Source organism: Monodelphis domestica, chromosome 1, assembly GCF_027887165.1.
Source record: "Monodelphis domestica isolate mMonDom1 chromosome 1, mMonDom1.pri, whole genome shotgun sequence".
Classification (NCBI taxonomy): domain Eukaryota; kingdom Metazoa; phylum Chordata; class Mammalia; order Didelphimorphia; family Didelphidae; genus Monodelphis; species Monodelphis domestica.
Window position 1 is genome coordinate 442,724,126 of NC_077227.1, and position 25,544 is coordinate 442,749,669.

At 35.0% G+C, this 25,544-nt stretch overlaps 1 protein-coding gene across 1 annotated transcript in view; it reads right to left on the minus strand.

The window, feature by feature from the left end:
• Positions 1 to 25,544, minus strand: part of ITFG1 (integrin alpha FG-GAP repeat containing 1) — a 284,002-nt gene that overhangs the window by 211,987 nt on the left and 46,471 nt on the right. Inside the window, exon 6 of the mRNA XM_001370113.4 lies at positions 15,925 to 16,019. Coding sequence (XP_001370150.1) covers positions 15,925 to 16,019 — 95 coding nt within the window. The remainder of the gene's footprint in view (positions 1 to 15,924; positions 16,020 to 25,544) is intronic.

Genomic DNA, 25,544 nt, shown 5'->3' on the forward strand with positions numbered 1-25,544 from the left:
ATAATGATTCAAAAAAGAAACCCATTAAGCAATTGTCAAAAGGAAGCATAAAGAGGCTCTACAACTCCCATGGGCATTAGAACATTTTTATTTGTGCAAAGTATCCTGCTGATTACACTTGTTCCACCAACTTTCAAACATAGATTAATAGAGATTTTCATTCTTTCTGATATAAAGGGGAAAAGAAAACAGGTTCACTTAATTTATTCAACCAACAAAACGTTATATAGTCAAGACGTTTGAGGTCTATTTCAACTCAGAGATTCTGAGTACATGGTAGAATTTTAAAATTACATTGAGAAATAAAAAACTTAATATACCTTCTAGGTCAGGTATTGTACATTTACTAATAAGGATTTAGGAAAGCTAAGACAAGGCTTATGCTATTTCTAGTAATCTGGTTACTATTACATTCATTTAGTTAAATGAAAAGAGGTTTCAAAAAACACCAACCTCTCTTCCCTCACTCCTGAATATAATGATGATGTTTAATTTGGTAGTCTCATTAAGTATTGCATATTAACCATAAATCTTAAAGTGAAGAATTAGTTGGGATTCTTTATTAAACTACATTATAAAGATAAAGCATTAGTATTTATTTATAATACATACACATATTAAGACAGATTTTCAAAATACTCTAAATTTCTTCCCCACAATACCAGGTAAAGCCAAAAATAATTCTAGCTGATTAGTGAGAGTTCAGATTGTTAGAAAAATTTTCCTTACAATGTTTTTCCACACAATGAATCTAACTCCATCTTTCTGTAATTTCCAAATATAGATCTTACCTCTGTACTATGGGTCTAAGCAGAAAAAAAAAACAAATCTCTCAAATATTCCTTCAAATATTTCAACAATCATAGAATTATAGCTTTGAAAGAGAGTTTAGCATCCCTCTAATTCGATTCATAACTTGAAAAAATAATCTTAACACTAACATATTTGGAAAGTGGTCATCTAGCCCCTTTCTTTTTTTTTTCCAATTTGAGTAAGTTTATTTAGTAAATTTAGAACATTATTCCTTGGTTACAATAATCACATTATTTCCCACCCTCCCCTCTACCCACTCTTCCCGCAGAAGATTTTTTGTACAACTGGTTTAGCTCTTTATAAATTTGAGTAATTAGACCTGTCAGAGGTTTTTGTAAGGCAGACTGTTCCCAATTGGTTGCTTCCCTTCTACTTTTGGATGCATTAGTTTTGTTTGTAGAAAAACTTTTTAATTTGAAGTAATCAAAATTATTGATTTTACATTCTGTGATTTTTTTTCTAGCTCTTGTTTGGTTTTAAAGTCTTTCCTTTCCCAAAGATCTGACAAGTATACTATTTGGTGCTCACCTAATTTGCTTATAGTTTCCTTCTTTATATTCAGGTCATTCGCCCATTCTGAGTTTATCTTGGTATAGGGTGTGAGATGTTGATACAAACCTAATTTCTCCCATACTGTCTTTCAATTTTCCCAGCAGTTTTTATCAAACAGTGGGTTTTGGTCCCACAAACTGGGATCTTTGGGCTTATCATAGACTATCTTGCTGAGGTCATTTACCCCAAGTCTATTCCAGTGATCCTCCTTTCTATCTCTTAGCCAGTACCAAATTGTTTTGATAACCACTGCTTTATAGCATAGTTTGAGATCTGGGACTGAAAGTCCTACTTCCTTTGCATTTTTTTTCATGATTTCCCTGGATATCCTTGATCTTTTGTTCTTCCAAATGAACTTCTGTTATGTTTTTTCTAATTTGGTAAAAAAGTTTTTTGGTAGTTCAATGGGTATGGCATTAAATAAGTAAATTAATTTGGGTAGGATTCTTATTTTTATTATGTTAGCTCATCCCACCCATGAGCAGTCAATGTTTTTCCAACTGTGTAGATCTAGTTTTAATTTGGGGGAGTGTATTTTGTGCTTGTGTTCATATAGTTCCTGTGTTTGTCTCGGCAGAAAGATTATTAAGTATTTTATATTGTCTAGGGTGGTTTTAAATGGAATTTCTCTTTCTAATTCTTGCTGCTGAAATGGGTTGGAGATATATAGAAATGCTGATGACTTATGTGGGTTTATTTTGTATCCTGCAACTTTGCTAAAATTGTTGATTGTTTTGACTAGCTTTTTGGTTGATTCTCTAGGATTCTTTAAGTAAACCATGATATCATCTGCAAAGAGTGATAGCTTGGTCTCCTCATTGCAATTTTAATATATTCAATTTCTTATTCTTCTCTAATTGTTACTGCTAGTGTTTCTAGTACAATGATAAATAATAGAGGTGATATGGGGCATCTTTTGTTTCACTCCTGATCTTACTGGGAAGGCTACTAGTTTATCCCCATTGCAGATGATATTAGCTGATGGTTTTAGATATATACTGTTTATTATTTTTAGGAACGACTCTTCTATTCCGATGCTTTCTAGTGTTTTCAATAGGAATGGGTGTTGTATTTTATCAAAGGCTTTTCCTGCATCTAAATCATGTGATTTTTGTTGGTATGTTTTTTAATATGGTCAATTATGTGGATGGTTTTCCTAATATGGAACCATCCTTGCATTCCTGGTATGAATCCTACCTGGACATAGTGAATAACCCTTGTGATGACTTGCTGGAGTCTTTTTGCTAGTATCCTATTTAAGATTTTTGCATCTATATTAAGGAAATTGGTCTATAGTTTTCTTTCTCTGTTTTTGACCTGCTTGGCTTTGGGATCAGTACCATTTTTGTGTTGTAAAATGAATTTGAAAGAACTCTTTCTTTGCTTATTCTGTCAAATAGTTTGTATAATATTGGGATTAGTTGTTCTTTGAATGTTTGATAGAATTCATTTGTGAATCCATCTGGACCTGGGGATTTTTTCTTAGGGAGTTCTTTGATGGTTTGTTCAATTTCTTTTTCTGATATGGGGTTGTTTAGGTAATCTATTTCTTCCTCTGTTAGTCATGGTAATTTATATTTTTGTAAATATTCATCCATATCACCTAGATTGCCATATTTGTTGCCATATAATTGGGCATAGTAGTTTTTAATGATTGCCTTAATTTCCTCTTCATTAGAGGTGAGGTCTCCCTTTTCATCTTGGATACTGTAACTTTGGCTTTCTTCTTTCCTTTTTTAATTAGACTGACTAGTACTTTGTCTATTTTATGTTTTTTTTTCAAAGTACCAGATTCTAGTCTTATTTATTAACTAATAGTTCTTTGATTTTCAATTTTATTAATTTCTCCTTTGATTTTTAGGATCTCTAATTTAGTCTTCATCTGAGGATTTCTAATTTGTTCGCTTTCTAGTTTTTTAATTTGCATGCCCAATTCATTGACCTCTGCCCTTCTTAATTTGTTTATATATGAACTCAGGGATATAAATTTCCTCCTGAGGAAATTCCATAGGTTTCAAAAGGATGTCTCATCATTGTCATTTTCTTCAATGAGGTTATTGTTTCTACGATTTGTTCTTTAACTAACTGGTTTTGGAGAATAGTATTGTTTAATTTCCAATTAACTTTTGATTTACCTCTCCATGTACCCTTAGTAATTATTATTTTCATTGCATTGTGATCTGAGAAGGTTGTATTTATAATTTCTACTATTTTGCACTTGTTTGCAATGTTTTTATACCCTAATACATGGTCAATTTTTATAAATGTACCATGTGCTGTTGAAAAGAAGGTATATTCCTTTTTCTCCCTATTTATTGTTCTCCACATGTCCACTAACTCTAATTTTTCTAAGATTTCATTCACTTCTCTTACCTCTTTCTTATTTATGTTTTGGTTTGATTTATCTAGTTTGGATAGAGGAAGGTTCAGGTCTCCCACTAGTATAGTTTTTCTGTCTATTTCATCCTTGAGCTCTACTAATTTCTCCTTTAGAAATTTGGATGCTATGTCATTTGGTGCATATATGTTGATTACTGATATTTCCTCATTGTCTATACTGCCTTTTATTAGGATGTAATTACCTTCCCTATCTCTTTTGACTAGATTTATTTTTAGTTTGGCATTGTCAGTATCATGATTGCAACTCCTGCCTTCTTTTTATCAGTTGATGCCCAATAGATTTGGTTCCATCGATTCTTACTTTCACCCTATGCATATCTACCTACCTTGTGTGTTTCTTGTAGACAGCATATGGTAGGGTTTTGGATTCTAACCCACTCTGCTATTTGCTTGCATTTTTTGTGTGAGTTCATTCCATTCACATTCAGAGTTATGATTACTAGCTGTGTATTTCCCAGCATTTTGATTTCTACTCTTTGTCCTGCGTTTTCTTCTTTCACTATTTCCTTCTACACCAATGTTTATTTTTAATCAGTCCCCCTACTTCCCACCCTTATTTTACATCCCTATCTACCCCCTCCTTTCTTATTCCCCCCCTTATTTTCCCTGTAGTCTTTATAAAATTATCCCCCCACCCTCTCCCTCCCTTGTACTGCTTCCCTCCCCACCAGTCCATTTTTTACCCTTCTACTCTCCTATAGGGTGCAAATCTATTCTCTGCCCCAATGGACTGGATTGTTCTTCCCTCTTTGGGTCAATTTCAAAGCACATAAGAGTTGAGTATTTCCTATCTCTAACCTCTTTACCCTTCCAGTTGATTGATGTTCTCTACCCTCCCACCATGAGCTTCTTTGTGACATATAAATTACCCCCATTTGTTTCTTTTCCCATTTCTTTTAGTATTAATCTCTTTTTTTTTTTAGCTCTGGTTGTACACACACACACACACACACACACACACACACACACACACATACACACACACAAACACATGTATGTGTATTTATGCATGCATATATCTATATATCTATTTATTTCTTGGCATTTCATCCTATACAGTTTGTAATCCCTCTAAGTGTCATTCTTCTAGCTGCCCAGGTGATAACAACAGTTTTTAGGAGTTACCAATGACCTCTTTTCTTATACGGATACATAACATTTTAACTTATTGAGTCTCTTAAAAAAAAGGGTGGAGTTGTTTTGTTTTTCTTTTTTCCCTTTTTTTAAAACTTACCTTTTGATGATTCTCTTGAGTTCTGTGCTTGGGCACTGAATTTTCTGTTCAGATCTGGACTTTTCTTTACAAATTCTTGGAATTCTTCTATTTTGTTGAATGACCATACTTTCCCCTATAAGTTTTGCTGGGTAGTTGATTCTAGCTTGTAGTTCCCTTGCTTTCTGGAATATCATATTCCATGCCTTTCAGTCCTTCAGTGTGCTGTGTTATTCTCACTGTGGTTCCATTGTATCTGAATGACTTCTTCTTGGCAGCTTGTAATATCTTTTCTTTGGTCTGATAGTTTTTGAATTTGGCTGTAACATTCCTGGGTTTTGTCAGTTGGGGATTAAGTACAGGAGGTGATCTGTGGATTCTTTCAATCTCCACTTTTCCCTCTTGTTCTAGAATATCTGGGCAGTTTTCTTGAATAATATTATCTCCAGGCTTTTTCTTCTGTCATGGTCTTCTGCTAGACCAATGATTCTTAAATTGTCTCTCCTCAAACGATTTTCTAAATCCTCTGTTTTGTGAATGAGATGCTTCATATTTTCCTCAATTTTTTGATTCTTTTGGTTTTGTTTTATAGTGTCTTGCTGCCTTGTGAGGCCACTTAATTCTAGTTGTTGTATTCTGGTTCTTAAAGACTGGATTTCATTCCTGGTTTTTTGGCCATCCTTCTCTTTCTGGTCTGATTTTCTATGGAGGTCAACTTTCATCCTCTTTACCTCATCTTTCATCTCCTTTGCCTCATTTTCCAGCTGGTTGATTTTGGCTTTCAAGACACTATTTTCTCATTTTAGTTCAAGTGTCTCTGTTTCCAGATGATTTATCTTAGATTTTAAGTTCTTTTCCCAATTGTCTTCAGCCTCTCTTAATTGTGTTTTGAATTGCATTTTGAGTTCTTCCAAAGCCTGTATCTAATTCACTGGGTTTTCTGATTTATCGTTTGGTGATCCCTCCCCCTCTATTCCGTTCACTGTATAGAAGCTATTATAATTTCTTTATTCTTTTTCTATTGTTTGCTCATATTCATCCCTTTTTTGCTCCCAGTATGTCTGTGCTCTTGCTCCTCTCATTTTTTTGGTTTTGGGGGCTTCTGTCAGTCTCCCCTCTTGGAGCTTTGACAGAAGATCTCTCAGTGCAGTCTGTGGGGGAGGGTTGTTGGGGTTTTAGCTTCCCTGTCCTCTGGAGGCTTTTGATTGGATTAAAGTCCAGCAGCCAATGAGGGAGAGGTATGGAGCCTGGGCTTCCCTGAGTTCTGAAGACGTTTGATGGGATTAAGTTCAGCTGGGTTGGGCTGAGTGTACTCTAAGGGCAAAATCTCCTGGAAGACTGTAGCAATATGGCGGATCTCCACAGCTCTGGCTAGGCTGCAGCTCTATACTCCCTCTCCAGCTCTTTCCCCACCATCTGTGTTCGATTCTCTGAGCTTGGCACAGCCCTGCCTGCAAGGTAAACCCTCCAGACCAGCACCTTTGCCCGTCCAGATGTTCCCACTGCCGCTGGAGGCTCAGAGCTCTAGGTGGGTGAGGGGAGGGGTCCTGGGACCTTACTTCTGCCTTCCCCTTAAACCAGAATGTTCTTGGATTCCAGCTTTTGGGGGAGGGGGGGTGTACCTTTTGAATTGAGTCTAGCATGAGAATTCCTTGGCTCTGTCTTATTGTTAGGTTTAATTTTCAGTCCCCTTAGGAGCATTCAGTTTGTGATCGGTAAAGAAGAGTATTCAGAGGTCTGAACTTCTCCTTCTAGGCCACCATCTTGACACTGCCTCTGATCTAGCCCCTTTCTTGAAGATCTTCAATGAGAAGAAACTCACTATCTCCTGATGCAGAGTTCATTCTTTTGGACAACTCTAATAGCTATTTTTAAAAAATTATATAAAGTGTAAATTTGCTTCATTTGTCCTATTCTCTTGGTCTAAAGAGAATAAGTATAATTCTTCTTTCACATGACAGCATAACTAATAACTATGGAAAAAATTCACATAGCTAAAAATAAGCTACCATGTTGCCCCTCTTCCTTCTCACCTCTATCCCCAAGTCTTCTATTCTCCAAATTAATATTCCTAATTCCTTCAGCTGCAAAAGGAAGATCAAAGTAGAAAACAAAGGGACCATATCTACTTATTTCTGGAAGCTATGTGTCTCTTAATGAAGCCCAAGAAATCATTAACTTTTCTGCTGTCATATTACATTGCTGACTCATACATTAGCTTTTTTGGGTTTCCATGTAATATCGCTGACATATTAGGTTAACAGCATACCCAAATTTTCCTGTTTTTCTACCAAAATGATATATATTTACATATTTCTAGCCTTACACTTGTGAAATCATCTTCAAATATAAGAAAATAATCTTCAAATATAATATTAATTGAAATGCATTAATTATTGCATTGATTCCAGTAAAATTTTATTATAATTAATTTGAACCAATAATTCTGTCTGAGAAAATCTTTTTAATTCCAAATTACGTCATCTGCTCAGGTAGCCTTCCTTCCCATCTTAGTGCTGGAAATTCAAGAAAAAAGCAAAAATATTCCATGTTCTCAAGGAACTTATATGATTCAGAACATATAAGGTGAATGAATTCAAAGTAAATGAAAGTTCACATTAGAAGCGAAAGGCACTAATAGTTAGAGGGGTGAGGAACGGCCTCTTGGAGTAATTAGTGCTTTAGGAGATTATTTTAAGTCAAGAATTTTAAGTGTTAGAAGTTGGAAAGGAGAGTACTCTAGGGATGGGGAACAATGAACACAAAGGCACAGAAGTAGAAAAAGCAAGAGGGAGGCCTGTATGGCTAGATTGTAGAACACATGTGTGGAGGAGAATTTAAGAAGACTGGAAAAGTGGGAAGGAAAGAAATTAAGGTTGGCTGAAAGAGTAAGGGATATTTAGACAGGAGAAGAGAAACTTTAGTGCATTGATGGCAATCTTTCAGTGTCTGGAGAATTGTCAGGCTATATGGAATAGATTTATTTGTTCTTGTTTTTTTTTTTTGGCCTTAAAGATTAGAATGAGGAGCAATGCATAGAACTTACAGATTTATTTTTAAAGAAAAAAAAAATCCTAATGATAAGAAATGTTGAAAAACACTTTCTCAGAAGATGCTACATTTCCTCTCAATAGAAGTCTTTGAGCAAAGGCCTGACACCTAATTGGAGGGAATATAGTAGAAGGTATTCTTGCTCAGGTATATAGGATTGAAACAGATCATCTTTGAGATTCTTTGGAACATTCCAGATCTTTTTCTGGCAAATCATTATCTACTTATATCTCTCCCATTTTATATTTCTTAGGTTAACATTTTAATCTCTATTTATCCCAATTACATTCCTTCTTATTAGATTTGGTTCAGTTTTTTATCACCTCTTTAGAGTTGTTCTATCAATCCTAATAATTCCAAGGGTAGAAATAAAAGTCCAGAAGTTAGATGGTTATCTTTTGTGGGGATGAGAATATACACCAAAAGCTATAGAATTAAGAAAGTATCTGAGTAACATGTAATGAATGCTTATTGCACAACACTTTAAAAATTTTTCTCTTGAAGTTATTTTTTCCAGAAGTAAAAAAATATTAACCACGAGAAATTACTGCTGCTATAAAAAGTTTTTCATTATCTCTTGCCTCTTTATCAGTAAAGTTGATTACATCTGCAACAACCACAGTTTTTTCTAAGGAGGCCTTTCATCTTGGTAATAAAGATCAACTACTATTAAAGAACAACATCTGAATCATTTTATTCATGCCAAATTCCACAGAATTGAGTTTTAAGCCAATCACAAGAACTTTGGGAAAACCTCTGTGTGTGTGTGTGTGTGTATACAGATGATACATTTATCACTGCTTCAAAAATGCTTCCAATATCTCATGCTTCTTGCCTGGTTAAAATCCCAGTAGCAGTGATTCTTAACCTTTATGTACTACTATGAAAACATACAATTTTCAAATAGATCTACCCAAAAGATTGTTTGACTTTTTCCTCAGACCACATTCCAACACTTCAAAAAGGATGCTTCATTTTTATTAACTGAAAAACCTCCAGCTGGAAGAGATGCCAATAAAAGATGTTTGGGGCAGTTACCACCATGCTGACACATAGTAGTAGATGCTTAATAAATGCATGCTGACTAATGGACAGGACAAAGTGGTAATTCCAATGTTCATATGCCATTAAGTAAAGCATTTGTAATTTTTTTGGGGAAATTTAAATTTTTGAGTACAGTGGAATCTTGTTATATTTTTCATGGTTCAATGGGATTGAGTTATAATAGGGGAGGCAATGATGGTCAGGTAAAATCCCTTCCTTCAGGGAGCTTTACTATTATAGTCTGTTATATATGTTATTCTAATTAATCTCAATTAGACCTTAGATATATAAGAGCAATAACTCTTTCTTAACCTAAAGTAGTTATCTTCCTCAGAACTTACCTCAATGCTCTGTACATAGATGTTTAATAAGTTTAAGTTGGACAGAATGGCCCTTCTGGTCCAGCAGTACAATTAACTTTTTATAAAATAACACATAACACCTACATTGGAGAGGTTTTAGTAAGGGATGAGGATTGGATCTATGATTTCATTAGTATGGGAAACTCCTAGGTAAGGAAATTGCTGCTAATGCAGAGAGCATTTTTTTTCTGTCACCCATAGTCTTAACTGCCTAGAATACTGAGAAGTTAAGTGGCTTGATCAAAGTCACGTTCAGTAGGCATGAGACCCAGGTCTTATTGGCTTACTGACCAACTCCTCATCCAAAATGATCAGAAAGAGTTTCCTGTATGAGATGATATCTGAACTAGACATCTCAGAGATTGTGTAATTAATGGTTCATTCTTTTCCTCTTTGTTCTTTTTTCTCTATATTCCCTCATGAGGTCCTAGAGCACCATGGTTGAGGGTAAGGATAAATGGATAGAGTCAGATCCTTTTCTTAGTTACTAGCTTGCTGTGTTAGCTTAAGTCACTTAAATCTTCTGGGGATGTTTCCTAATCTTTAAATTACAGGGGAATTAGATGACCTATAAGGTTCCTTTGAGCTCCATGATTATGTATAGATGATGTCTACATCTTTATATCCCTACCAAATTTCTCTTTATTTCAAGCTGTCTGCTGACTGGTAGGGTATTTTACAGTCAACTCAAATTTAACTTGTAAAACTACTCATCCTCCTACCAAAATCAACTTGTTCATCTGACTTTCCTAATTCTTTAATCATATTCTTCTTCCCATCACCACTGAAACTTATAATCATGATTGACTCTTTCCTTAGCCCCTACAATATTAGCAAGTTTGTTATTTTTTCTTGAAATATCTTTCTCCTTTTGTTTTCTGTTTTTTTGTTTCTCCTTTTCATTCTGATCACTATCATTCTAGTTCAGACCCATGTCATCTTGTGCCTCTAAGTGCTTCCTAGAAGGTTTCCTTGATTCTTAATTCTTAACTCCTTCAATCTATTATACATGCTGCTGCCAGGACATTTAAAGATTCCATCTTAATAATATTAGTCTCCCATTCAAAACTCATAGTGGTTCCCCTGTTGTTGACTTATAGGATAATGCCAAACTCCTTAAACCTAGAAGCCAAAATCCTTCACAGTCTGGTTTTGATGTACTCTCCCATACTTAATTCCAAACTATCATTTTTCTATACTCTCTTGCTACAGACAAACTGTTCTGCTCACTAATTGCCGAACATGTTTTATAATGGGTAATTTTTTGCAACATAAAGTAAACTACTTGATTTTCTATGATAATGTACTGAACTCTCCTACCTTTGTATACACTGTATACATATATATACATGTTTGTAATAAACTCTTCTCTGGGCTCCATCTGTAATACTTTTTCATCAAGGATCAGTAAAAGACTTCCTCCCTGAAACGTTCTGTGTCCTATAACTATGATTCCTCCTTCCCTGAATATTTCATACTATCCTCTTTTACCTTTTAAATGTTCTTAGTCATATTCTATTATGATTTTATTATATTTTTTAATGTATCACATTTGTTTTTTAAATAATATTTTATTATTTCTAGATCCTTGTTCTAGAAAATCTCTCTGGTGGTCCCTCTTTATTACTCATTCGTGGAATCCTTTCCCTTCTCATCTTCATTTCTTGGTTTCCTTCAAGTCCCAACTAAAATCCTATTTTCTATAAAAAGCCTTTCTTATTTTCTCTTAATTCTAGTACCTTTTCTCTTTTAAATATTTCTTATATATTCTGTATTAAACTTGTACACACGTGTTTGCTTGTTGTCTACCTCAATCCATCTTGAGGGCAAGAGCTATCACATGCCTCTTTTTGTAACCCCAACGCTTATCACAATGTTTGGCTTGTAGTGGGTGTTTAAATGCTGACTGACAATTTTCCCAAGCTCTTTGAAAGAAGAGATATGTTTTTAATCTTGATATTCCTAGTTCTTAGCATAGAAGTCCATACATAGTATGCTTAAATGTTAAAATGAAGCCTGCCAGGCCATATCATACTAGTCCAATTTTCTCATCTGACAGGATTAATAAGATTGGAAGGTCAAGGGAATGTTATAAATATAGATGACCCAGATAACAGAAAGCCTTCTAAAAAATATGACTTGACAATACAGTTTGAAGGATTTAGAAATGGTTCCTGAACTAGGATCCTAAAATAATCATTAACAGGTTGATGTCAGATTAAAGAGGTCTATGGTAATACACTACCTTAGGGATCTGTTCTTGACCCTATGTGGTTTATAATTTTTATCAATGACATGGATAAGGGCAGCAGAGTTAGCATATTAATCCAAGATGCTTCTGGAACAGAAAAACGAGGTAAAGCTCATGTGATATATGATGAAGTCCTTTTGCAAAAAAATTTCTCCTGACCAGAATACAGGGTAAAATCTAAGAGCAGATGTCAAAAAGGGATAAATGTAGAGTCTTTGTTGAATAGGTGATGTGGGAAAAGGAGAAAGGAAACAATAAAGGAAGAAAGACTCAGAGCTTAAGGATCCCACAACCTGGACTCTAGCATGCTTGCTCCTCTGATAGTGATAAGAGAGAGGAACACAATAAAGAATGACTCAGAGACAAGAGAGTTATAGCAAAAGCATAGGCTGAAATCATGTCTCCAGGATTTTAAAATACAAAGTTGTCTTTATATTTTATCTGAATACTAATAAGCTTTTAAATCTCTTTAAAACATGACCTCTTCTTCTCTCCCCAGTCTGCTTGTACTTTACTACCCCCTCCACATGCTCTGGGATCCAAAGTCAATGGTCTATTAGCAGTTCTTCAAACATTCCAATCTATCTCCAATGACAGGCTTTGTATTGGCTATCTCCTATGCCTGCTCTGCTTCCTCATCTCTACTTCTGGGTTTCCCTTGCTTCTTTCAAAACTCAGCTCAAGTCTCACCTTCTTCAGGAAGACTTTCTTGGTTCTCCTAGATGCTAGTGCGTTTCCCTCTGAAATTACCTTCCATTTATCCTGCATATATTTTTTATGTATGTTTTAGTTACCAGCTATCTCTCTATTAGAATGTAAACTCCTTGAAAGCAGGGATTATGTTTGCCTTCTTTTGTACTCCTAATGCAGTGCCTAGCATATAACAACTGCTTTATAAATGCTTATTTGCTGAGAATATAAAGACTGGGAGGGAGCAGCAAGGAAAGGGAAAGTAGCAATGGAAAGCTGAAGATGCCAAGATAGAATGACTGATGAGCCAAAATTCTGGAGTAGAAAGGCAGGTAAGAGATGAAACTAGGGCTGGATATATAGGTGCAGGAATTATTTACATAAAGTTGATTATTTAAAGCCATAGGAATTCAATGAGTGAGAAGTATCAGAAAAGTCTCAGAATACTCCTACATTTAGGAGCTTGATATTTATAAGATAATTATATATTTATAAGGATCCAATAAAGACAGAAAAGAAAGAGCAAGGAAGAGGTCAGTACATATGAAAAGACTGACTAGACCAAAATGGAATGACCAATGGGCCAAAATTTTGGAGTAGACAGGGAGGAAAGAGATGAAGACACAATTAGGGGGGTTGGTCTTGGCAACAAGAAAGATTACCTTTTCTGACAGACAAGGACAAGAAGGTGACAATGGCGGGTGAGGGGGGAGATTATATTAAGGGCTCTGATGGTAGAAGAGGAGAGAAGAGGAAGTTCATGAAAATGGTCTTTATTTTTTTTTTTTACAAATTATAAGGGGGGGGTCTTCTGTAAAAAGAGAAAGGAAGAGGGTGACAGAGGAGTCTTTAGGAAAGGAGTGTAGGTTTGGAATATTGATTAAGAATATAACAAAGAATCAATGAGGAAAGAATAATGGGATTATCATGAAGCAATGAAGGCCTAGTTGAAATTATATAACAATATTGTTGTGGACCCAGTAAAAACTTTTACCTTATATGACAGTTGTGTCAGAGAATTCTTAAAAGTTATACCAGAATTTCTTGATATGAATGACTGCTAAATGTAAGACCAAAATCATCTGAACACGATCGAAAAACCCATGTAATAAAAAAAATTTTAATTTGATTTGAACTCTTCCAGTTTTTTAACCTTCTCTTAAAAAACTGAGTTAAATTGGCTAAATAGGCTGGGTTATCCCTTTGTGAAAGGGGATATATTAAGATTTATATAAGATTTATCTATTATTAAAAGGTAAGAAATGATTTTTCATATCTATTAATATCTCAATTTACCAAAAGTGCAATTTAAAAGAATTTTCTTAGCATTCCTTTCAAAATAGCACCATAATTATTTTCTTCAAAGTTAAGATATTAATCATTCTAACTAAAAGCATACTTTTACTTCTTCTTCTAATCTAAATATGTCCTCTAGTAGTTTAAAAACAGAAAAACTGCCACAGTAGAAAGGCCCAATCTATGGATGTTAAATTAACCTGGAACCAGTAATATTCTACAATAACATTTTCTATTTAAAGCTTAAAAGCTTTGACAAAATTATTTTCACCAACTTTGGGAGCAGGAGGAGTTTAGCAAAACTTTACTAATTAAATAATTACAGGGAATATAAGCTTAATTACTGAATCTGAATTTGAGTATATGCATCTATACATGTATATATCTACAGGTGAAATGAGAAGACATTGAGAATAACCCTCTAATTTTGCCAATGAGAAAAGTATGACGGGGAGGATAAAGGTCACAAAGGTAGTTAGAATATTTTTTAAAGGAATGCAATCATATTACTTTCAGTAACAAATAATTAGTAATGCTAATTAGATATCTCACCAGATTTGTTTTAATGACTTTTAAGTGCATATTGTGTACAAATGGATGTTATTAAAACTATTTCCAAAGTAATTAAAAATTATGAATAGGAAGATATTGAGATCATAATTTCATAGTCCCTCCAATTAATGATTGAGAATTTGAAACACAGAAAGGTTAAACGACTGATATAGCCTCTTTTTCTTCTTTCTAGGCTGACTGTGAGGAAAAGTGTTTTGCAAACATTAAAGTTTTAGATAAATGTGGCTCATGATTGTTATTTCATGTCAAAAAAACAATGAAGAGACAGCAGCAAAAGGTGGGATTCTGTAAAGAGACTAAATACTTCCTTTGCATTTTTATTTATATAACTAACTTAGGATGAGAAGAAATGTAGTGGGGCAGACTGCTGGAGTCTGTTTTATATTAGTGAGAATAAAAATGGCCAAGGTCATTCGGTAGCTAACTATGATGTCATAAATCTCCAGGCTTCAGAAACCTTTGGACAAATTCCAGGATGCTAGAGACATGTGCAAACTCTTTGGCAAGGATATCTTCAAAGGGCATTTTACTTGTTATTTTACTCACAACATGATTACTGATTATAGCTTCATATCCACATTTAACCAATTAATAATTAGAATTATTCTTTACAACTTATCATTAAGATGATAATTATCAAATGAGATTACAGAATGCTGAAGATTCAGTTCTGAAGAGATATTAAAAAAGTGACTATAAAATGAAGTTGCCTAATTAAATTATCCTTTATAAGGTCCTCCTGTCTCCACTTCTGGCACTTTATCCACTGGCTACCTAGCTATCTTCCCAAATTAACTTAACCAATCTTTTTTTTAAATAAACTCTGCAAAGTAAATACTAGTTGGCTTATGTCCAAAGAGCAGGAATTCCTAGTGAGTTTTTTAATCCAAATTAATGAAGTATTGCTCTATAGAATCTTAAAATAAAATATCACAACAAATACTTTTAGAAAATTTTCTATTTTTTATAATTTAGAAATCAAATTTAAAATATTTTAATTTTTTAAATTAAAAAAATCATTTCTATTTACCTTGAAACCACTAATTAATAATAACAATGAATCAGACTTTATATCTTTATGTTACTTTAACCTATCAAAATGTTTTTACATAATTATCTCATTTGTTTTTCAGAGACCTTATAAAAAAGTTGAGAAATGTAAATACTTTTGCAAGTGAAGAAACTGAGGCACAGAGTTAAGGTTTAATACTAGGAATTATATAATGTAAGAAGTAGAAGGGACTTAAAAGGTTATTCTGAGCAGCTGTATCAAACTCAAATAGAAACTATGGTTACTAATCCCTACATAAGATTTAGTGCAATTCAGGGCATATATTGATTTAGAAACACAAATGTTAAAAGTATGTTTTATTACATTTTTATTTATTTTGTTAAATATTTCCCAATTACCTCTTAATCTGGTCTTGAGTCAGAAAATCATGCCTTGTGTCTGACAGCTCTGATTCAGAGTAACATCTTAATTTTACAAATGAAGAAATTGAAGGTAGGAATGACTAAGGTAATGAATCTAATTAATGGACAACTGGGGACTGTAAGTCTGGTTTCTTCTCTCTAAGTCTAGTAGCTTTCAAATACTTTACATATATTGTAGTATTTAAAATAAAGCAATCTGTTAGCAATTCAATAAAAGAAATTTCATTTTTTAAAGGAAAACTCACCTGCAGTAAAATCTTTATTCAAATCAATAAAAGCATGAGAATGTGGTATTTTCATTTTACTCTGAATATTCAGTACAGGATGCCATGATAAATTCCTAAGGAGGAAATAAAGTTAAAATATTTTTAATGCAAATTTGCAAATGAAACTTTTTCCATGACATGCAACCTAAATATATAGTATTTTAAGCAATTAAATTCTGCCTATGTGGCAAGGCTAAGATAATATACAGATGATTTATAATGGCTATTTGAGCATATTTTACTAAAACCAGAAAAAGAAAGAATTATGTCCCTCAGGGAAAAAAAAGTTTTATTTTTTTGGACCAAATCAGCAGAGTACATATGATTTCATTTTTTTTCTATACGGATGCTGTTAGAAATTAAGTCTTGTTACATTTGTTTAGAAATAAGTAGAGAAACTGGCTTGAAGAAGAATTGAAATTTGAAACAGATCTGAGACAGAGTCCATTTCAAATGTTGACTGTGTGTGTGGGAGGTGTAATAGTTTTTCTGTGGCAGTTACTCTCTGGGTGTGGCTGTTGCTCTTAGGGAGTTGGCAGTTACTCTCTTGGAGGTAGCTGGCAGTTGATCTCTCTCCAAGTGCTGGGAGCAAGTGACATCTTCTTTTCTCTCTCTCCTCACTATCTGAAGTAAAAGGAAAGAAGGGAAAAACCTGAAGGAGCTAAGTGATTTTCTTTTCCAACTTGGGAAACACTAATGACTGAATATTGCTATTTCATAGATTGTTTTATCTCTGAGAAGACCAAAGAAAGACCTGGTCTTAGCTGGCTCAGAGTCCTAATTTGGTTCTTGCTGAGGCTCAGCCAACTGGCTGTTGTTATTTTTATAACTTGGAGACAAAGTTAAGAATTATATACTTCTCATAAGGATAATAGTATTAGTTAATTGTAGAATAGGGAAAATTAGGGTTAGTCAGATCAGGAAGGTTCAGTGTAGCCTGTGGAAACAGGAGAAGAGGTTCCTTGTGGAATCAGGGGATTTTATTTGGGTGTAGTTAGAATCCCTTATAGTTAGAAATCCATTTATATCCTTATATTCTCAATAAATAGTTTATTTTTGTATAACAAGAGTCTCCTCAGTGTCCTTGAGCTTGGCCCTGAAGAGAAGTTCATTTATGAGCTTCCGTTCACTTATATAAACTGAAGATACTTTGTAAGCACAGCAAGCAGAGTATCTAATCAGTTTATATCTATAATCAACTCATTCACCCATTATTTTTACAGTTTCTAACCTTACAATGGGCCACAAAATGATCTGTATTAGCTCCAGTTGTGCTATCTTTTCAATAAGAGAATATATTTGAAATGGGTAACTATATAGTTAATGACAATATTTGGGTGCCTTGTAATTCAAGACTGCCAACATATTTAGGCAACATGGATCTAAAGTGAGTTGCTCATAGGCAGCATTTTATGTGAAGAACAGAAGTCAGTAAGTTTTTTGACCAGTACAAGTATGATGGGAAGAAAATTGCTTTTTTTTTTTCAGTAGCTCTAAAATGTATTTGCCTTTGGATGGAAGATGGGTGATGGAGAAGGAAAGGGAGTTATGGATTTTAAACTACAGGATGATACTATGCTATGTAAGGGTTGATTGGAGATCTCTAAAAAGTGAAAGGGTTCCCCCAATGGCAATCCCAAGTTCACTTTCCTTATGAGAAGAATTAATGGGATATTTCAATCAATCAACAAAATTTAGCAAGAATTTACTACATGCCAAGTAATGTGGTAGAAGTTGAGAACACTGTGCCAAGCTCAAAAGGTTCAAATACAGAGAAAAGATAGCCCTGCCTTTAAGGAGCTTTCATTCTAATAGAGGAAGATTATATATAAAAGAGAGCTGAAAACAGGTGAGTGTACCAATGTGGAAGAGAGGTACTTTGTGTAGGGGAAGGGCTGCTATGGAGGAGGTAGACAACTTTGAAAAGTAAGGAATAGAGTTGGGAATGAAGTCAGTATGTCCTATATCTTATGAAATGGTGGTGTGAATCAGGGTCTCACCATTCAGAAGAGACGGTCACAAAAGATAAAAATTAACTAATACCTTCAAGAAGCCTACATTCTGTTGGGGGAAGAAAATATTTATATTTATACTTGTAAGAATGCATATTTATATATTTATATTTCACACATATAAATACACAAAATGGATACAAGGCAATGTGTGGAAAGAGGACATTAATATTTAGAAGACCAGGAGAGGCCTCAATTAAAAGTGCATCAATTTAGTCATGAAGGAAGTGTTTCTGAGGTAGAGATCAAGATGGCATGTATTCCAAGTCTGAAATAGTACAAAGTACATATATAAGGAACAGTAAGATGGCTATTTTATTAGCCAGACAATAGAATGTGTAGATGGCAGGAATGCATAATGAAGCTAGAAAGGCAAGTTGGAGCCCAATTGTGGATATACTGCAATTCCCTATCCTGAATCATCTATTCTCTTACTACATTGCTCTTGTACTTGGTGACCTCATCAATTCTTATTGGTTTAATTATGCCTATATGTGGCTAAGAGAGAGTGGAACTGGATCTGAAGACTTATGAATAAAGAGGTTGGATGTTTAATGCCATATATTGAAGTCTCCTAGTATGATAAAGTCAGAAATTGAGGAGGAGAGGAAAACTCTGAGCCAAATACTTTAACTCTTAAAGTGCCTTATGTATTTCTGCATCAGTTCATGGGCTCTAAGAGTTCATTTTTGTAGGGTAAAATTAAAGATGCATGTTACATGAGTTTTTTATTTTAAGTTCCTATACAAGAGCTGGGACTCTGTTGCCTATCTTTGGAGTAAATCTAAGCCTGTTACCAAATTTAGGATAAGCCAAATGCAAGCCATACATTTTGGAAATATCTTACAATTGCTGTACATGGCTAGCAGTAGTAGTAGACTCTCGGTGTCCGAGAATGACAATTTTCTTTCTGTGTTTTCATCTACGGTGTACCCTCATATGGCTTTGGAGTCCAAAGAGTGAGGTGCAAAGTTTGTGACACATGGGGCATGGAACACCAGTTGTTACGGGAGGTGCGGTTGTGGCCTTGTATCGGCGTTCACGCGCAGCAGCAAGACGTCGATGTCACTCATCTTCAAAGGTGGTGGCGGCATGGTTAATTTGGGTATGCCAGCTGCTTCTGTCAGAGGCAGTGAGTTCTAGTTGTTTTGGTGTAATGCCAGCCCACTTCCAAGTTTGACTTTAGCTGATCCTTGTATCTTTTCTTTGGTCGGCATTGTTTCCTAAGTCCAACTGATAGTTCACCATAGAATACCTGTCTTGGTATTCACTGTGGGTCCATGCGGATGACGTGTCCAGACCATCGTAGCTGGGTTTTGAGGACCAAGACTTCGATGCTGGTGGAGTTGGCTCTGTTGAGGACTTCCTGGTTGGTGATTCGGTCCTGCCATCGGATCCTCATGATTGACTGGAGAGAGTGTTGGTGGAATTGCTCCAGCTGTTTCATGTGCTTCCGGTACAGTGTCCATGTCTCACAACCGTACAGGAGCGAGCTGAGGACCACTGCGTTATACACTTTGAGCTTCGTCGCAGGGCTTACACCGCTGTGTTGGAGGACTTTGGAGCGCAGCCACCTGAGTGCCTGGCTGGCCTTTTGGATCCTGGCATTAATCTCGTGGTCTAGGGACCTGTCGTTGGCGATGGTGCTGCCCAGGTACTTGAAAGTGTTGACGTTAGAAAGCTGCGTGCCGTCGATTGCAATGCACAGCTGGTTAGTTGGCCTCCCTGGTGCAGGTTGGAACAGCACCTCTGTTTTGCTGAGGCTGATAGTCAGGCCAAACAGTTCTGTTGCAGTAGAGAACCTGTCCACAATGGTTTGAAGATGATTTTCTTGGTGGGCCATGAGAGCAGTCATCTGCGAAGAGAGCTTCCAGGATGAGTCTCTGTTGTCTTTGTTTTTGCAGTCAGGTGGCGAAGGTCGAATAGTGAGCCATTCAGTCGTTATTTGATGTAGATGCCCAGATTTAGATCCATCATAGCATGTTGTAATACTTGGGTGAAGTATAGGCTGAATAGCACCGGAGCAAGGATGCAGCCTTGTTTCACGCCATTGGAGATGTTGAAGCGATCGGAAGTCTCTCCACCAGATAGGACTTCCCCTGTCATGTCGACATGACAAGAGCTGGATCAGTTTGATGAATTTTGCTGGGCAGCTGAGCTTGCTAAGGATCACCCATAATGCGTCCCTGTTCACTGTGTCGAATGCCTTCGTAAGGTCTATGAAGACAATGTAGAGATTCAGGTTCTGCTCAAGGCATTTTTCCTGCATTTGCCTCACCGTGAAGACCACGTTGATGGTGCTGCGATCTGGTCGGAAGCCACATTGTGATTCAGGCAGGTTCTGCTCTGAAACAGATGACAGGAGTCTGTTGAGTATAACACGGGCGAGGATCTTTCCAGCAGTGGAGAGTAGTGAGATGCCTCTGTAGTTGTCACAGGCTGCTTGTGTGCCTTTGTTTTTGTATAGGGCTACGATGGAGGCATGTCTGAGTTCTGGGGGCATGTCTTCCTCTTCCCATATGCTGGTCAGCACTATGTGGAATGTCTGAAGCGCCTTTACCTTTAAAGCCTTGCACACCTCGGTTGGGATCCCTTCTTTACCGGGTGCCTTGCCTGTACTCATTTGTTTAATGGCTTTTTGGACTTCCTCTATTGAAGGAGGGACGTCAAGTTGTTCAATGGCTAGCAACGAACCAAAAACATATATACTGTCTTTTGGAGGAGTTAGCCTCCAGTATCAAACACAGTATATTTAAATGCATTCTTTGGAGGGGGTATCCTTTGTTAATAGAAGTCTGAAGGCAGCCTTATTGGTAAGATTCCATTGATTGAGAAAGTGGTATCATAGAAACCCTTGTGGATCACAACAAGCATTTAGAGCCTATTAGTTTTAGGCATTCAGCACACAACAAGACACTTTAGAAACTATAAATGGCCTATGCCTTCAAGGCTATTTTATTCACATATCAACTACTTATCAGATGTCTACTATGAGAAATGTATTTCACTAAGAAAAGTCAGAAATAATTAGATATAATTTCCTTTAAAGAAATTCACAATCTAGTCCTGATAAGTAACTATGTGCTCAGATAAATTTAATACTAATTACATGATATGACAAGTAGATGGAAGACATAAAAAATACGAGACCAGCTAAAGAAGGTATAACTTTTTGCTGGGAAGAGTTTCAAGACACAAAACATTTCTAAAAAGAGAATATGGTAGGAAAGAATGCTAGATCTGAAATAGGACTTGAGTTTAAATCGTGACTCTGTGTGACTTCAGAAAAATTATTTAATCTTTCTAGGTTATAATTTCCTCATCTGTAAAAATAAAGGAGTTAGCCCAAATGGCTTCTAAGTTCCCTTGAACCTCTATAGCTGGCATTTTATTATCTATGCAAACTATGAATAAAGTTTCATCATAAAGACTTTTGATGTTAGCATACATATCTTATGAAATGAAGACTCACATAGGAAATAATATAGGAGTTGGACTTTACATAAATGAAAAGAAATAAGGAAATGAGTAGAGGTGGTTATTGCCTTATAACATTTGTTTTTGATGAAATGACTTGTCTTATTCTTTTGTGTATCTAAAAGTATGTCTTAAATGAGGAATTTAATATAACTATAAAGTGTCAATTGCTGATGTATTCTATTGTCAATATCAGGCATATACATTATGAAATTTTACAGCTAAAATTTACTTCATTTGCCCTATTATAAATTTTATGATTTGTTCTTCAGATATAGTTTAAGTTTTTAGCAAGAAAGAATTGATATTTTTTAAGCAAAGCATTTATCTAAATTTTAAACTTCTCAATTGTGTGAAATCATATGAGATTGAACGTAAAATGAAACTAATTTTAACAGGAAAAATACAGAGCCATGACCTCCAGGTGATCAATTTATTCCAGAGACAGAATGATGTGTTTTATTTTTTATTTGATCAGTGACATTTCTTGACCTCTGAGGGAAAACCTAATTATTATTATTATTTTCCACAGGAACTACAACAATATTAAGGCATACTACTTTGTGGGCATCATTACCCTTTAATCAGAAAAAAATTAGCATTTACCAAAGAGTGAATTTAAATGTAATTAATGTCAACTGCTGATGTTTGGTTGCCTATGGCAACTGACTTCAAATGATTTTGAATTCACTCACTTTTCAGAGATAAACATATAACAATGTCAACATTTGAAAACCCTTAGAAAATTTAGTAACTTTTTAATTTTTATAATATTTTGAAATTCAATTATGCCTAAACATCTATGCATATAACACAATCCCCATCATTTTCCGCAATATTTCTAATTTTGTTATTATTAGCACAGTTCCTGTATTGAATATCCTTAAAAGCAATGACTCTTAGGTAAAATTCTTTTTTAAATTACTGTCAACATGGGGAGAGGAGGGAGGTATCTACTTCTCATCCCATTCTGCAATATTTGATTTCTCAATGTCTCCTCTACTGGAAAGCTTTACCCTGATCCTGCTTTTAACTGAACTGTAGTAATGTGCTATAGTGGATAGAGAATTGGCCTGGGAGTTAGGAAGAAAAACCAGGGCTCAAGTCCAACCTCTAATATATCTTTGCTGTTTGACTTTAGGCAAATCACTAAACTTATCACTATCCCCTGGAAATTGTATAACACCATATTTTGCAGATAAGCCACCAATGTGCACTGGTAGAAAAGCTCTATACATCAATAAAATCACAGGTCCATGGTAGCCCCTTCTCCCAAAAGAGCTCTCAGTAAGTCCTATAGTAGTATTAGTAATATGCTTAATCTTATGACCTCAAATTACTATTAAAAAAGTGTGAGCTTAAATTCTAAACACAAAATAAATCTTATTAAACTTAATGTGAGTCTTGTAAAAATGAAATAAATTAAATTTGTTTTTAGAGTTAATGATATATTTTGATGCATTTGCTCTTAAAAAGAAAAATAAACACAATCCAAAGCCTGATATTTAAAGAGAATCACTAGACTTTAAATATAAAAATTTCTTAAAAATTCTTACAGATTGGTAGAGTCAAAAGATAAGGCAAGCATGTTATCAAAATACTTTATTTTAAAAATGAACAAAAAAGTCAACTTTACATTGCAGAAGCTATAAGTATTAAATATTTAGACAATAATAAAGAATTACATTACTTTATGTATTGTAGGCAAATATGGTTTATTAAAAATGTAAATTCACCTTGATTAAAGATTCGCAAAACAAAACCCTTTTTCTTTAAACAAAGATTCACACTTGGAACTAAAATCAATGTCATATATAATTAATCACTAACCTTAATGAAATATGGATGTGCTATGAAAATATTTCCATTAAGAAAATTCTTACTTATTCTATGCTTGAATAAAGCTGAAAAAAATCTTTCTGAAAGGTCAATATAAGGTTATAGTCCTAAATAACTTAGGGGGAATCAGAGGCTATCTTCTAAAAACTGCAAGGATTTAAATAAATGTCATCTTAATAAAATTTAAGAAAAGATCCATAGCTCAAAATCCTCTGAAGGGCACAAAAATTTCCATTACATATTCACTGGTCTTAAAGACAAACATTTTCTAATATGTCCATTTCGGCATAGTGGAAATTGTGCTGGATTTGGAGCTGAATAATATCCCAGGTTGAAATCTTGATATCACTTACAAGCTGAGCCAATCATTTCATCTCTCATTCTCCTTGACCTCTCTGCTGTCTCTGATATGGTTGATCACCCTCTTCTAGGTACTTTCTTCTCTCCAGGTTTTCATGATATTGCCCTATCCTGGTTTTCCTCCTACTTGTCTGACTGGTCCTAACAGTAGGGGCTCTGTCATGAGCCCTCTTCTCACTTTACACTATTTTATTTGGTGATCTCATTAACTCCTATTTTTCACTCCTCAATTATTAACACTACACAGATGGTCCTCAAACTGAGCCACCTAGCTTTCTTTTCATATAATTTTTAAAGAACAAGATCTTACCTAGATGATCTTTTATAACTCCATTAAAAGTTATGTGCAAAACAGCAAAGGAAAGTAATGAATGCTGGAGGGGATGTGGCCAAGTAGGGACATTAATTCATTGCTGGTGGAGTTGTGAACTGATCCAACCATTCTGGAGGGCAATTTGGAACTATGCCCAAAGGGCGACAAAAGAATATCTACCCTTTGATCCAGCCATAGCACTGCTGGGTCTGTACCCCAAAGAGATAATGGACAAAAAGACTTGTACAAAAATATTCATAGCTGCGCTCTTTGTGGTGGCCAAAAACTGGAAAACGAGGGGATGCCCATCAATTGGGGAATGGCAGAACAAACTGTGGTATATGTTGGTGATGGAATACTATTGTGCTAAAAGGAATAATAAAGTGGAGGAATTCCATGGAGACTGGAACAACCTCCAGGAAGTGATGCAGAGCGAGAGGAGCAGAACCAGGAGAACATTGTACACAGAGACTAATACTTGGTGGTATAATCGAACGTAATAGACGTCTCCATTAATGGCGGTGTAATGTCCCTGAACAATTTGCAGGGATCCAGGAGAAAAAAACACTATTCATAAGCAAAGGATAAACTATGGGAGTGGAAACACCGAGGAAAAGCAACTGCCTGAATACAGTGGTTGAGGGGACATGACAGAGGAGAGACTCTAAATGAACACTCTAATGCAAATATTATCAACAAAGCAATGGGTTCAAATCAAGAAAACATCTAATGCCCAGTGGATTTACGCGTCAGCTATGGGGGGTGGGGGGAGGAAAAGAAAATGATCTATGTCTTTAACGAATAATGCTTGGAAATGATCAAATAAATTAAAAAAAATAAAAAAAGTTATGTGCAAATATCTATAATTTATCCTTAGTGTATTATCAGGAAAACAAAACCATTTGTAAAAGTGAAGTTCAGGCTATTGAATTTGCTCAAGATAAAAGTGCTTCACTTGGTCAACCACTGAATATAATGTAACAACTGAGGAAGTATGAAGAATAAATGGCCAAAGTTTATAGTTATAAGTAATTGTATACTGAATTCAAATATTCCATATAATTTACTTGGAAATTAGAACAACTTAGGATCAAAGTGTGCAGCATGTATTTCCATTACATACTTCACACTTACCTATTTAAATAATAAACTCTTAGGATTAGTCTATAAGGGGGAAGAGAAGAATGAGAATTTATTAAGTGCCCACGTGCTAGATATTGTGCTAATCACTTTAGAAATTTTATTTCATTTGATTCTCACAATAATACTGGGAGGCAGGTGCTATTTATTATCCCCAATTTACAGTTGAGGAAACTCAGATGCATAGATAGAGGTTAAATTATCAGGTCCTCTTGACTCCAGGTTCAAATCTCTATCTACTCTGCTACCTGGCTGCCTTGATTTCTGGCCACTATTTAAAATACAAGTGAACAGTTTATCAGCATGGGAAGATATTAACTCAATGTTGTTTGTCTTGATCAAAATAATAGGTATTTTTACTTTTCCATTAAGAGCAAAGATATTCCAAAAGCTTGAGTCACATCAGTTACAAGCTATATTTTGGGAAATTGCTAATTAAGATTGCTGGCACTTTGTGG